This window comes from Heptranchias perlo, chromosome 1, assembly GCF_035084215.1.
Source record: "Heptranchias perlo isolate sHepPer1 chromosome 1, sHepPer1.hap1, whole genome shotgun sequence".
Lineage (NCBI taxonomy): Eukaryota > Metazoa > Chordata > Chondrichthyes > Hexanchiformes > Hexanchidae > Heptranchias > Heptranchias perlo.
Window position 1 is genome coordinate 86,409,385 of NC_090325.1, and position 15,333 is coordinate 86,424,717.

Consider the following 15,333-nt stretch of genomic DNA (forward strand, 5'->3'; position numbering starts at 1 on the left):
AGAGAGTGTTCATCGACATTGAGTTCAACTTGGCTGTGATACCACTATGGTCACATGGCCTGAGGATACTGACTTTCAGGAGAGTTGGGGAGAAAAGGGAAGAACATTGCTGGTGCAGTAATTTAAAAAAAAATCAAGGGAAATTCATTGACATTTAACAAATATATGATTAAGTAAAGTAGATCAGAGAAGCTGGGATTTTTCTCCTCAGAGCAGAGAAGGTTAAGGGGAGATTTAATAGAAGTATTCAAAATTATGAAGGGTTTTGATAGAGTAAATAAGGATAAACTGTTTCCACTGGCAGAAGGGTAGATAACCAAAGGACATAGATTGAAGATAAGTGGCAAAAGAACCAGAGGGAAGATGAGGAGAATCGTTTTTACGCAGCGAGTTGTTATGATCTGGAATGCACTACCTGAAAAGGTGGTGGAAGCAGATTCAATAATAACTTTCAATTGGATAAATACTTGAAATGGAAAAATTTACAGGGCTATGGGGAGAGAGCAGGGGAGTGGGACTATTTGGATAGCTCTTTCAAAGAGCTGGTGCAGGCATGATGGGCCAAATGGTCTCCTTCTGTGCTGTATGATTCTATGTTAACAAAAAGATTGTCTCTATGGTTTGTTTACAGTGTCACTGTCAAACAGTGCAGCTTCCTTGTCTCCACTAGTTGTGCACAGGTCGACTTCTGACTATCACGTATGTGCTGATGATTGGCAGGAAGAACTCAGCCAGCTGACCTGCAAGCAGATTGGTTTAGGGTAAGGTCAGTAGCTTGTAGTACTGTAGAAACATGACTAAGGGACACTTTCAACACTCAAATTCTTACATTTGCAATACATCTGCAGTATGTTGGCCTACTTAGCCAAGACCTGTTGATTCACATAATAACTACTCCTTTAAGAAAGTTTTTATTGAACTCAATAAAAGTTTATCTGCTTTCTGGAAGAAAGATGGCCACTTAGACAAAGTACTGAAAAGCTGGGTTGTGGATCCGTACTCTAATTGAGCTTGACATTCCTGTGCTGGATCCAGCCTGGGAATAGCAAATAGCAACAACTGTATCAAAAGTAGAAGTGAGAAGCCCTTGAAGAAGCATTGGAGAGAGGACTACCTTAGGATGAAAGTACTAGTCGAGCCCTGGCAGATGTGTGCTGGACTTGAATTTGACTTTCAAACATCATGTGTTGCAGCATGACCCTGCTGAGAGCATTATTTAGTTGTAAACAGATTACCTTACAATTTATGATGGATTTTCAAACTATTAAAATATTCTAAGGAGTAATGGGCAGGCACCCAAGTTTTGTAGACATCCTGTAAATGTTTTAACACTATTAGATAATTAGGGCAATACAGCTTTGGAGAATGTTTCTAGAATCTGAGCTGAATGTGCAAACATGAGACCTTGGGGGGAAAACAAAAAAAATTGGATAGGGCCTATTATTGGTCGTGGGTAGCGCGAACCGCTGTTACCCCCACACCCAATGGCCTCTGCACAGGCAGAACAAGACTTTCGTGAGGGCTGAAGACTTACCTTCAAGCAGCGTTCTAAATCAGCATCGACATGAGGATTCAATGCAATTCACACTTTCACCAGCAGGGGCGACCCCAATTTCTTAAAGGCAGGCTGTCTCTTTAAAATCTCTTAAAGCTAGCTGGTACCTGTTATTTGCTGAAAATAACAGTCTGCTGTCTGCACAGAGTCTGAACAGAGATCAGACATCGCACATGCACATCGCACATGCAAAACACAGCTGCAGCTCCCATCCCTATGTTTACAAACTGACGAGTTATGTTAAAACATTAAATAAAGGTTGCGCACTACTAAATCCCACATCCTCCAATCTGCATGCCAGACTTCACCAATCTGCCAATCTGAATCTACCAGGCCTGCGAGAGTGCGTGCACCATGGTTCTCTGCTAATGCACTAGAGGCTTTGGTGCAAGAGGTGGACAGAAGGAGGGACATCCTTTTTCCGCAGTGGGGGAGGGGGGACAAGAGGCCCTCCCGACATATACCCAAAAGGCAGCGGGGGACACAGTCAATGCCAGGGGCACAGCAGCATGAACATGGATACAGTGCAGGAAGAAGTTCAATGCTTTGACATGAATGGTCAAGGTGAATGAGGCCAACTGTCAAGTGACATCTCCTACCAACTGCACCACTAGCTGCATCTACTGCTCCACGCACTACACCCCGCATCACCCACATACCAACAAACTCTTTCCATCAGTATTCAACTCGTCCAATCAGACGCTTCCTCTCACCCTTACACATTACCACTGTTGCAAGCCGCCCACCCACAACTCACAGGCCACACACACTGGCAGCTATTCAACCATGACAGGCACATCACCCAGACACAGATCCCGCTTTCTTGCAGGAGAAGGTGGTGCATATCAAGAGGCAGCAAGTGGCAGGGGCATTTAGCCCCTTGAGCCTGTTCTGCCATTCAATGAGATCATGGTGGACCTGTGACCTAACTCCATATACCCGCCTTAGCCCCATATCCCTTAATACCCTTGGTTCACAGAAATCTATCAATCTCAGATTTAGAATTCACAATTGAGCTAGCATCAACTGCTGTTTGCAGAAGAGCGTTCCAAATTCTCCCACCCTTTCCGTCTAGAAGCATTTCCTAACTTCACCCCTGCACGTCCTGGCTCTAAATGTTAGGCTATGTCCCCATGTCCTCGATCCATGGCACGCTTGAAACGTGTGTACGCAACCAAGATGCCATCTTGGATGTTGGAGAGGCCGTGTAGCGCCGAAACAACGGGCGCTACACGGCCCAATTTAGCGCCCATTGTCTCCATAGTTTGATACATTTAGTTGTGTGTGCATCTGACTTCCCCAACCCTCTCCCCCATCCTATTTTTGTTCTCTCCTCTCCTGAAGGAGCTGAAGTTTGCTGTGGTATGATTCAGTACTTTGCCTAAGTTGCCATTCTTCTTGTGTGAATATCTGCCATCCATCCCCCCAAAAAATGATGTGATTCCTTGTTTCTGTATCAAAGTAATTTTAACTATTGCTCAGAAGAGTGCCCTTTGAGGTTGTAAGTACCCTTTTCATTTTGACCTTTATATTTTTCACTAAAGTTGAAAGGTTAGTGTTAGGCTATGTGTTTGATGACTTGTAGTAGGTATTGTTGACTGGGTTCTAGATTGAGACTGTCTATGTTTATTAAATGGTTGTCCTTAACACTGTGCCTACCTGTCATTAAACTGTTTAAACCTGACATTTAAAAAAATTATTCATTCTCGGGAAGTGGGTGTCGCTAGCAAGGCCAGCATTTATTGCCCATCCCCAGCTACCCTGAGAAGGTGATGGTGAGCCTTCTTCTTGAACCGCAGCAGTCCGTGTGGTGAAGGTGCTCTCCCAATGCCGTTAGGTAGGGAGTTCGAGGATTTTGACCCAGTGACAATGGAGGAACGATGATATATGTCCAAGTTAGGATGGTGTGTGACTTGGAGGGGAACTTGGAGGTGGTATTGTTCTCATGTACCTGCTGCCCTTGTCCTTCTAGGTGGTGGAGGTCGTGGGTTTGGAGGTGTTGCCAAAGTAGCCCTCGCAACTTGCTGTAGTGTATCCTGTAGATAGTACACACTGCAGCCATGGTACACCAATGGTGGAGGGAGTGGATGTTTAAGCCAGTGGATGGGGTGCCGATCAAATTGATTGCTTTGTTCTGGATGGCGTTGAGCTTCTTGAATGTTGTTACAGCTGCACTCATCCCCCCGTCAGCCTGAGATACTTCCGATGCCATCGACCCTGAACTATTTCTATTGCAGCCTGGTTAAACCAACACTTCCCTTCCTGGGCAGGGGAGTGATGGACCTGCTGCACTGCCTACAAACATTGTTTCAAAACAACCTTATCAGTAATAGGGAACAAACTATTTAAGGCTTACAGTGCTGTTACTGTAACATTAGTGTAATACTACTAAAAATATATCCTTCCAAACAAGAGCTTCCCCAACAAAAAGGAGCTGAACTATCCCAGGCTTACACTTGTAGAAAGACTTTTTGTAATCGCTCTTCAAAAGTATTTAGAAATTCAATCTGTATTTTGCAGTTTCCTTCAGGTGCTACTATAATTTAGTGCCATGGATAATCTTAATCTTCTCCTGTATCTGGAAAACCATGAAGGAAATCCTACATATTTTTGATAAGTGCAGTAGTTTACAGGCCCACCTTTCACTGATGAATAAATCCCCACCCCCTCCCCCAGCCCATGGGATGCATTCCGGCAGTCACATGTCACTTTGCAGCTAATGTTACAATTTCACTATCGATTGGTCCAGTTCACAGGCAGTGCTCATAGCCTTTACTATCCAGACATGGAAGAGAGAGGAATCCTCATTTTAGTTTACCATGCCAGCATTGCCCATTAATATGAGACAATGGCGTGATTGCTAGTTCATGCTATTGATGCTACACATGATGCCATGTGAGTGTGAGATTGGTCATAAGAAGCTAATATCCTGCCTAAAGAGTCATTCCTCGCCCATGGCAAACCTCTGAAATCTCACGATTGCCAGTTTTGAAAAGTTGGTATCTCTACCAATGCCAAACTGAAACAATGGGCCGGAAATTGCTTTTAAAGTAACGGTGAGCCCAACAACTCTCACCGTTATTAATGGCGAAATCGAAGAGCAAGTTCCAACGACTGCACATGCACGGTCAGACGGGGAAATCTGGAACTTGCTCTTCCTGGTGCACCAGTGATCTGACAGCTTTGCCTTAAATGAACATTGCCGGCTGCAGTCAATGGAATCAATGGACCAGCGCCAACTTGCTCTCCTTCCCAGCTGGAAATTAACTAATATCGCCACAAAACAGGTACACTCAGCTTTTTAAGTCTAAACTAAGTTTTAACAGTGTGGTAAGTCTTAATGACTGCTAAATAACCCCTCTGCCATGATCTGTGGCGTCTCATTAAACCTGATTTTAATAGTTTTTAAACAGTTGAAATAAAAAATTGTTCTACTTTTTCCTTCTATCTCTTTTATTTCAGTGTTTTAATCTTATCCCCTCTTTATTTCGCTTTCTCTATGTCATTTTATAATACCTTATTGGGCACATCCGGGTTTTTAGTTTGTGCTGTTTGTCTATGAACTGCACTTCCTGGTTCTCACAGCATGGCTTGCTTTAAGCTGATTGTTTAAGGGGCCTCAGCGATCCATTCACCATTTACACAGCCCGGGAAAGAACTCGCAGTTTTTTGAACTCGCAGTTCAAGGAAGTTGCCGCCAAAAAAAACGCGGTAACTTAGTGAATGAATTTAAATCTAATGAGCGACGACCTCTGCTGGTTCGCTGCTCTGAGCAATTTACAGGCCAATATCATCTCACACAATCCAAAACCTGACTAGGCATCTCCAAAAGGTAATATGAAGGAGACACTTTTCTTAGATCTGTCTTAAATAAAAAGAATTCAATGTTTCCACAATTGCAAGAGGATAAAAATGTTTCTTAAATCAACTGTTTAAATAATCAAAACCTCCTTGGTAATTCTTGGTAGTTGTTTTTGCTGATACAGCACAAATAGCTACAATCAGTGTAAGCACAGGAAAGAAAATAAGTAAAAGAAAAGGTAGGGAGATGATGATTGTGAAATTAAACCATACTTCTCTCTTCTGGGGCTGCTGGAAGTCTTTTTCTTTCATGGAAATGTTTCCTTGTAAAGACTCCATGGTAAACACACAAAATAGATGAGTTAGAAAAAAGAGTACTAAAAGATATACAAAAACAGTCATTTGAAGAGGGTGATATGTGCCTCAAGACTTTCCTGTTAATGGAAATCCAGTGATTCTACAATGTCACTGATTAGCCAGCTGCCTATTAACAAGAACACCCTCTTTCACCTTTTATGGTAGATTACAATGTGAGAATTATTTAAGATAACTGGCTGTTTGGGGAAAATAGCATGCTAGATAAAGAGGGGAAGCAGGTTAGGGCTCTGGGGCCTCTTAAGCCTCCAGTTCACTGTGCGAGAATTTCTATTTGGTTTTGTTAAAGTCAGCTGTTACTTGCCAGGGAATGTCTCATTTGTAGAAAACAGACATATGGAAAATCTCATTCAGAACTTGTTAATTAACAACTGTATGGTAATTCTTATCTAAAAGGTTTTATTTTATTCCTTTCTATAGTTAACCATGTAAGTTTTGAAAAACAAGACCATGTCAGAATAAATAAAATAGGATTTTTGTCAGGTGGTGTGTTTCTTTCTCTCCCCTGTTTTAACAACTCCCATATGTTTTGTTGACAGAGGCCCTCCAGTGACTCAAATATTGTCAGAATACAATCAAACGCAACGCAGAAAGTGGTTACGCCTGAGTTCTGATTGGCGGAATAAGAATGTTTCCACTGTACAAGCCTTATTGCTAAAGGGGTAAGAGCCAGGAAATATGTGATGGGGTTTGAGTGGAAGAGAACTCAAAAATGCCAATATCCTACAGCATTATATAGCCATTCAATGACACTGATGCGGGAAAACTAAATGAAGTGCAAAAGCATGCTGGGTTAATAGAGAATTCAAAATGGATGCATTCAATTGAACCGTGGCTTTCTTCAATGTGTATTCTGGCATCTCTCAATATCATTGTCTATAAACTGTTAATTCTACCTGAATTCAAAAATTGCTGCCTCCTCTGGGGCTTCTGCACATCAAAATTAATTGAAAATGTTCTATCTTCAAAAGCTCCCATTTTATATATAAATGTAGATTTAGGACCGTACATTCCTTCAAAACAGTTTTTAGATGAATAAGGGATAGTTTTCAAGAATATTGCATAAAGTCCTACAATATGCTTTGATAATTGGATCGTCTAGAATGACACAAGACACCTGACTGCTTTGTGTTCATGACATGTGATCCTTTGAATAAATACGATCAAGTATTGATTTTCTTTCCAATTTTTACAATGTACCAGCATTGGGAAGTTCCAGGAATAAATTTCACCGCCATTCTTCAGTAGGATGAACCTCGCTTGTTTTTTTAAATCGACCCTGGTAGCTCTAGAATTGTGATAATGTTGGGATTTCACCATAGTAGAGCGTTGGTCTAACTGAAAATGGAGGATAGCCCCTCCCACTAATTGTAATATGCTCCCAGAACCTGGAAAACGGGTGCTAAATGATAAGCACAGTAATTAACAATAAAGTCTGGGAAATAAAATAAAATTCCAAAATCGCAGCCTCCACATCAAAATGGCATAAAAAAAAGAGAGCAAAATGCAACTGAGTAATTCTGCTTCCCCCAAAATATGCATGACGGGATAGACTTTCCATGGGATTCACTGATGTGCCACCATAACTTGGGCGGAAGATCGGCAGAAACCCCAGAGAAATTATGTAACAACCATTTACGCCATTTCTCCGGAGTTTCTGTCAGTTTTCCTCTGAAAATTCCAGGTGAACATTTCAAAGCACTTTCTGAACAGGAAGGTTCTTTAAGAATCCAACTAAGCAGGCTAGGCCACTGACTTGCTAATTTGCCCATTTTATATGTGTGGGAAGCTCCAGAGGCAAAACGCCTCCAAAATAATGTGAATTTTGTCATGGGTCCACATTGCCATAATTCCTGCTTAGCAATGAATCTAATGTGGTAATACAGCTTCCCTTTGCTCATTTTCTTTCCTGCCATGCATACAGTGCATAGCGACTTGGGAACATATCCATGCCCAAAATCCTAACAGCTGCTCCCTCATGGAAAGGCCCCAGGCTGAAAGCAGAACCTAACAGTTTTTGGGCTTATCATTTCTGTTGATGCATCTTGTTGGGTGATTGCTGTAGAGTAGCAAGAGAAAGGGTCTGGGAACTTAGGCAGCATCATAGATGTCTGACCTTCATGTAACTGTCCACATCAACTGACACTGTAAAACAATTTAATTTTGGTCCTCAAATGGTTAATGTAATACTAAAGGTAGCGGACATATGATTAGTCATTTAGAATCCTGCAAATCCAGCAGACTACTGAAACATGAATGATACAGGCCTAGAAATTACTGTTGGTTGTTGTTGTTTTTGTATCTTCACACTTTTCCCTTAGAGAATAGTGTGAAGTGGTGGAAGGATCCACAGGCTGATTAATGGTCTGACAGGCCGCATCGTGAATGCTCCTTCCATGTCCGTAATGCTCTTTAGCCATTAAGGTGGTTGCGCCTATATGGTGGGAGGGTTTTATGGGCTTCCACAACCCATATGATATGGGGGGGGGGGCACCCACACCAACCGGAAGTGAGTATCCCACTGGATGTCAACGCAGAATTCAGAGCCAGAGCTCCATTTGCCAGGAGTGTCTGGAATGGGGTTCGAACCCTGCACCTTCTGACTTAGAGACGGGAATGCTAATTACAGTCTGTGATATTAGCAGACAAATGCTTGATACGTTTGTCTAGCATTTCTTTGTCTGCAATTTTAGCGATGGCGCTAACCTATTTAAACTAAACAGGTTAACACCTGTATTAAAAATGAAGGTATTAAGCTCCTGTCTGCTGATATCGTCAACTGTACTTTTAGGCTCAACGTGTTAATTAAAAGAAGTTCAGGAGGAGATAGACGAGGCCCAATTACATATATATAAGAATTAATTAGAAAAGGGACTAGTGCCAGAGGACTGGCGGACAGCTAATGTTATTCCTATATTTAAAAAGGGAGATAGAACCAGTCCAGGCAACTATAGACCAATTAGCTTAACGTTGTTAGGAAAGATAATGAATTTTTTACTCAAAGATGTAGTAGAAAGACATCTAGAGAACGAAAATATAATAAAGAATAGTCAGCACGGATTTCAGGAGGGAAAGTCATGCTTGACCAATCTTATTGAATTCTTTGAAGAAGTAACAGAAAGAGTAGACAAGAGGAATGTAGTAAATGTAATATATTTGGATTTTCAAAAAGCCTTCGATAAGATACCGCATTGTAGACTCATGACTAAGGTCAGAGCATGTGGATTCAGGGGACAGGTAGCAGAATGGATAGCAAGTTGGCTACAAAACAGAAAACAGAGATTAGGGGTTAAGGGTAGTTACTCAGACTGGCAAAAGGTGGGAAGTGGTGTTCCACAGGGATCAATACTGGGACCACTGTTGCTCACCATTTACATTAACGGTTTGGATTCGGGAATCGGAAGTACAATCTCAAAATTTGCCGACAACACCAAATTGGGGGGTGTAGTTAATACAAAGGAAGAATACGTCAAAATGCAAGAGGACATTAATAAACTTGCAGAACGGGTGTGTAATTGGCAAATTGGCAAAGAGGGCGGGATCCCACTTAAACCAATTATTTACATAGTTCGGGTCGTTAGTAGACCTGATTGACATGATATTTTAAGAGGGTTGGGATTTTCATCTCAACTGAGACTGTTTCATGTACTGGGGGAAACACTCCCAGTTGAAATGGACGTGTTGCAGCCATCAGCCTGTGGCAGCTGCAAAGGTCCATTTGACAGGTGTGGGGGGAGACCCTCACTCATTGCAAGAGGCCACTCTGTCATTTTGGACAAAGTTTGGCCTCCACCACCCTCATCCTAACAATAAAATTCACAAACTTGCACACTTACCCCGGTGTGCAGACACATGTACCTACCTTGCGGACCCCCTCAAATGTACATCTTCCGGATGGGGACCGCCATAGTTGGAGTCAAGACCTCTGAGGAGGACGAACAGCATCACCAGCCTCGTCGTCCACCTCCTGACATGTGGAGCTCCACAACACAGTGCTGTGACACATCCACCTGCACAGCAGGAGAGAGGGCAACCGCAGAGAGAGATGCGTCGCAGAAGGCACTACCCTCGCCACAGGGTCTACAGACCGAGGCTCAGCTTCCTGGACCTCTCTGAGCAGCAGTGCACACGGAGGCTCAGAGTCACTCGACATGTAGTCGTGGACATCTGCAGCCTCCTTCATGCTGAGCTGCTCCCGGCTGGCCCGAACAGCATCTTCTTACCTGTCGCTGTCAAAGTCATCACTGCCCTCAACAACTTCTCCTCCGCATCCTTCCAGGGTGCCACCGGGAACATCGCAGACGTCTCTCAGTCGTCTGCAAATACACCTACACCCAGTCTGCAGTGACACAATGGGTGGCATCAGTTGTGGGTCTTCATAGTGATCCTCAGGAAAGGGCATTATTGCACAAACAAGACAAGATTCACAAAGACGTGGCAGTAGTGGTGCCAATATAATATGTAATGTGAGTTGCTCAGAAATCAAATATAAGTAAAAACCATGACAAACCCTCAAACACCCTTGTGCATCCACTTCATGCTCACAACACGTTTGCCTTACGCTTCCTACTGCACATATGTGACGCATGCCCTGTGGCTGCAGCACAGGTAGTGGCAGGTTGAGTGAGGCTGACCGTGAAAGAGATGCATGAGAGGGTGAGTATGAGATCGAGCCATGAGATTGTATGAGGATTGGGTTGAGTGGTAGTGGCGGGATGAGTACTGGCGAGGTGAGTAAATGCAGGTAAGATGATGATGAGCTTTGAGTGGGTGTGAGGAGTGACGTGACAGAGTAGTGTTGGCAGTGCAGAAGGAGATGTGGGGTGGGGGCGGTGATGTGGCAGACGGAGTGTAGGGGAATGAGTAAGTGTACTCACTTCGGCTGACCTACTGAGGTCATTGCAGCGCCTCCTGCACTGTATGCAGGTGCGCGATATGTTGGTGATGCTGGTGACCTCCTCTGCCACCTCGAGCCAGGCCTTCTTGGTGGCAGAGGCAGGCCGCTTCCTCCCGCTCGCTGGGGAGAAGATCTCTGTCCTCCCCCTCCTCCTCACCCCATCCAATAAGAGCTGGAGTGAGGCATCATTAAACCCGGGAGCAGCCTTCCCCCTGGGCTGCTCCATGCTGTAATTTTGCCTGTTTTCTGCAGCATCAGTCAGTGGAGGACTGCCCCTTTAAATAGGGCTCCTCCAGCTGACAGCCTATGATGCGCCTGCGCAGTCCACCTGCTGCGCAGCTTTCCAGCGCGAAACCCAGAAGCACAGGTAAGTACCTTCAATCAAGCTGCGATTGCGTGCGAAGCACCCCGATTTCACTGGCCGCGTTACCCACGCGCCCAGTCGACCCCCCCGCTGCCAACCCGCCGCCCTCCTAATATCGGGCCCATTATGTTAAATTTGTACAAAATCTTGGTTAGACCACACTTGGAGTATTGTGCACAGTTCTGGTTTCCATATTCAAAGTAGAAAAGTCATCTGGACCAGATGGGATGCATCCTAGGTTACTGAGGGAAGTAAGGGTAGAAATTGTGGAGGCTCTGGCCACAATCGTCCAATCCTCCTGAGATATGGGGATGGTGCCAGAGGATTGCAAATGTTACACCCCTGTTCAAAAAATGGGAGAGGAATAAGTCTGGAAATTACAGGCCAGTCAACCTAACGTCGGTGATGGGGAAACTTTAAAAGACAATAATCCGGGACAAAATAAATTGGCAGTTGGAAAAATATGAGCTAATAAATGAAAGTCAGCATGGACTTGGTAAAGGAAAATCGTGTTTGACTAACTTGATTGAATTCTTTGATGAAGTAACAGAGAGGGTTGATGAGAATAGTGTGCTTGATGTGTATATGAACTTTCAAAAGGCATTTGATAAAGTACCACATAATAGACTTGCTAGCAAAATTAAAGCCAATGGGACTAAAGAGACAGTGTCAGCATGGATACAAAATTGGCTAGGGGACAGAAAGCAGAGAGTAGTGGTGAATGGTTGTTTTTCAGACTGGAGGCAAGTATACAGTGGTGTTCCCCAGGGGCCAGTATTAGGACCACTGCTCTTTTTGATATATATTAATGACCTGGACTTGGGCATAGAGGGTATAATTTCAAAGTTTGCAGATGACACAAAACTCGGAAATGTAGCAAACAATGTGAAGGATAGTAACAGACTTCAGGAGGACATAGACAGACTGGTGAAATGGGTAGACATATGGCAGATGAAATTCAACGCAGAGAAGTGTGAAATTATGCAGTTTGGAAGGAAGAATGAGGAGAAGCAATATAAACTAAATGGTACAATTTTTTAAAGGGGGTGCAGGAACAGAGAGACCTGAGGGTGTACGTACACAAATCTTTGAAGGTGGCAGGACAAGTTGAGAAGGCTGTTAAAAAAGCATATGGGATCCTGGGCTTTATTAATAGAGGCATAGAGTACAAAAGCAAGGAAGTTATGGGGAACCTTTATATAACACTAGTTAGGCTTCAGCTGGAGTATTGTGTTCAATTCTGGGCACCACACTTTAGGAAGGATGTCAAGGCCTTAGAGAGGGTGCAGAAGAGATTTACGATAATGGTGCCAGGGATGAGGGATTTCAGTTATGTGGAGAGACTGGAGAAACTGAGGTTGTTCTCCTTAGAGCATAGAAGGTTAAGGGGAGATTTGATATGGGTGATAAGACCATATGACCATAAGAGATAAGAGCAGGCTAGGCCATTTGGCCCTTTGAGCCTGCTCCGCCATTTAACGAGATCATGGCTGATCTGATTTTTACCCCAACTCCACTTTCCCGCCTTTTCCCCGTATCAAAATATATGAATAGTTTTGACAGAGTTATTAAAGAGAAACTGTTTCCAGTGGCAGAAGGGTGGGTAACCAGAGATACAGATTTAAGGTGACCAGCAAAAGAGCTTCAGGCGACATGGTTGGGCCTAGTGTCCTAACCCCTCAGATAATGAAGCAGTCCGAGCCTGCATGCAGCAAGACCTGGACAACATCCAGGCTTGGGCTCATAAGTGGCAAGTAACATTCGCGCCAGATAAGTGCCACGCAATGACCATCTCCAACAAGAGAGAGTCTAACCACCTCCCCTTGACATTCAACGGCATTACCATCGCCGAATCCCCCACCATCAACATCCTGGGGGTCACCATTGACCAGAAACTTAACTGGACCAGCCATATAAATACTGTGGCTACGAGAGCAGGTCAGAGGCTGGGTATTCTGCGGCGAGTGACTCACCTCCTGACTCCCCAAAGCCTTTCCACCATCTACAAGGCACAAGTCAGGAGTGTGATGGAATACTCTCCACTTGCCTGGATGAGTGCAGCTCCAACAACACTCAAGAAGCTCGACACCATCCAAGATAAAGCAGCCCGCTTGATTGGCACCCCATCCACCACCCTAAACATTCACTCCCTTCACCACCGGCGCACTGTGGCTGCAGTGTGCACCATCCACAGGATGCACTGCAGCAACTCGCCAAGGCTTCTTCGACAGCACCTCCCAAACCCGCGACCTCTACCACCTAGAAGGACAAGGGCAGCAGGCGCATGGGAACAACACCACCTGCACGTTCCCCTCCAAGTCACACACCATCCCGACTTGGAAATATATCACCGTTCCTTCATTGTCGCTGGGTCAAAATCCTGGAACTCCCTTCCTAACAGCACTGTGGGAGAACCGTCACCACACGGACTGCAGCGGTTCAAGAAGGCGGCTCACCACCACCTTCTCGAGGGCAATTAGGGATGGGCAATAAATGCCAGCCTTGCCAGCGACGCCCACATCCCGTGAACGAATAAAAAAAAAAAAAAAAAATTATTTTACGCAGCGAGTTGTTATGATCTGGAATGCACTGCCTGAAAGGGTGGAGGAAGCAGATTCAATAGTAATTTTCAAAAGGGAATTGGATAAATACTTGAAGGGAAAAAAATTACAGGGCCATGGGGAAATGGCAGGTGAATAGGACTAATTGGATAGCTCTTTCACAGAAAGAGCTGAAATTTCAAATCAAATTGGCAGAAGTAGCCCTGAGGAGGAGTTCGTAGAGTGTATTCGGGACTGTTTCTTAGACCAATATGTCGGGGAACCAACCAGGGAACAGGCCATTTTGGATCTGGTAATGGGTAACGAAACAGGATTAATTAATGATCTCAAAGTAAAGGATCCCTTGGGAAGCAGTGATCATAACATGATAGAATTTCACATTCAGTTTGAGAGCGAGGATCTTGGGTCTGAAACTACTGCATTAAGCTTAAATAATGGCAATTACAAAGGAATGAAGGCGGAATTGGATAAAGTGGACTTGGTAAACAGATTAGATGGTATGATGGTGGATAAGCAGTGGCAAACATTTAAAAAGATATTTTATGACTTGTGACAAAAATATATCCCTGTGAGGAGGAAAGACTCCACAAAAAGAGTGAACCAACCATGGCTAACTAAGGAAGTCAAGGATGGTATCAGGTTAAAAGAAAAAGCATACAACATGGCAAAGATTACTGGTAAGCCTGAAGATTGGGAAAACTTTAAAAACCAGCAAAGGATGACTAAAAGAATAATAAAGAGGAAGAAAATAAATTATAATAGTAATTATAAAGAAAATAGTAAACTAGCAAGAAATATAAAAACTGACAGTAATAGCTTCTACAAGTATATAAAAAGGAAGAGGATAGCTAAAGTAAACATTGGTCCTTTAGAGGATGAGACTGAGGAAATAATAATGGAAAACAAGGAAATGGCAGAGGAATTGAACAGATATTTTGTATCTGTCTTCACAGTAGAAGACACTAATACTATACCAATAATAGTAGAAAATCAAGGGGCAAAGGGGAGGAACTAAAAACAATCACTATCACTAGAGAAAAAGTACTAGGTAAACAAATGGGTCTAAAGGCCTACAAGTGCCCTGGACCTGATAGCTTGCATCCGAGGGTCTTAAAGGAAGTAGCTACAGAGATAGTGAATGCATTGGTCGTAATCTTCCAGAATTCACTAGGAAAACCGCGAACGTAACACTGCTATTCAAGAAGGGAGTGAGACAGAAAGCAGATAACTATAGACCAGTTAGCCTAACATCGGTCATTGGGAAAATGCTAGAATCCATTATTAAGGAAGTAGTAGCAGGACATTTGGAGACTCATAGTACAATCAAGGAGAGTCGACATGGTTTTATGAAGGGGAAATCATGTCTGACAAATTTATTAGAGTTTTTTGAGGAAGCAACGGGCAGGGTGGATAAAGGGGAACCAATGGATGCAGTATATTTGGATTTCCGAAAGGCATTCGATAAGGTGCCACATAAAAGATTACTGCATAAGATAAGAGCTCATGGTGTTGGGGGTAATATACTGGCATGGATAGAGGATTGGCTAACTAACAGAAAACAAAGAGTCGGGATAAAAGGGTCATTTTCAAAATGGCAATCTGTAACTAGTGGGGTGCTGCAGGGATCAGTGCTGGGGCCTCAACAATTTACAATATATATCAATGACTTGGATGAAGGAACAGAGAGTATTGTGACCAAATTTGCTGATGATACAAAGATAGGTGGAAAAGCAAGTTGCGACGAGGACACAAAGGGCTCGATTTTTGGTAGATGGAGTGG

At 43.5% G+C, this 15,333-nt stretch overlaps 1 protein-coding gene across 1 annotated transcript in view; it reads left to right on the top strand.

The window, feature by feature from the left end:
• The window catches only part of corin (corin, serine peptidase), a 184,216-nt gene that overhangs the window by 135,910 nt on the left and 32,973 nt on the right, over positions 1-15,333 (top strand). Inside the window, exons 15-16 of the mRNA XM_068007804.1 lie at positions 632-761; positions 6,271-6,393. Of these exons, the coding sequence (XP_067863905.1) occupies positions 632-761; positions 6,271-6,393 (253 nt within the window). The remainder of the gene's footprint in view (positions 1-631; positions 762-6,270; positions 6,394-15,333) is intronic.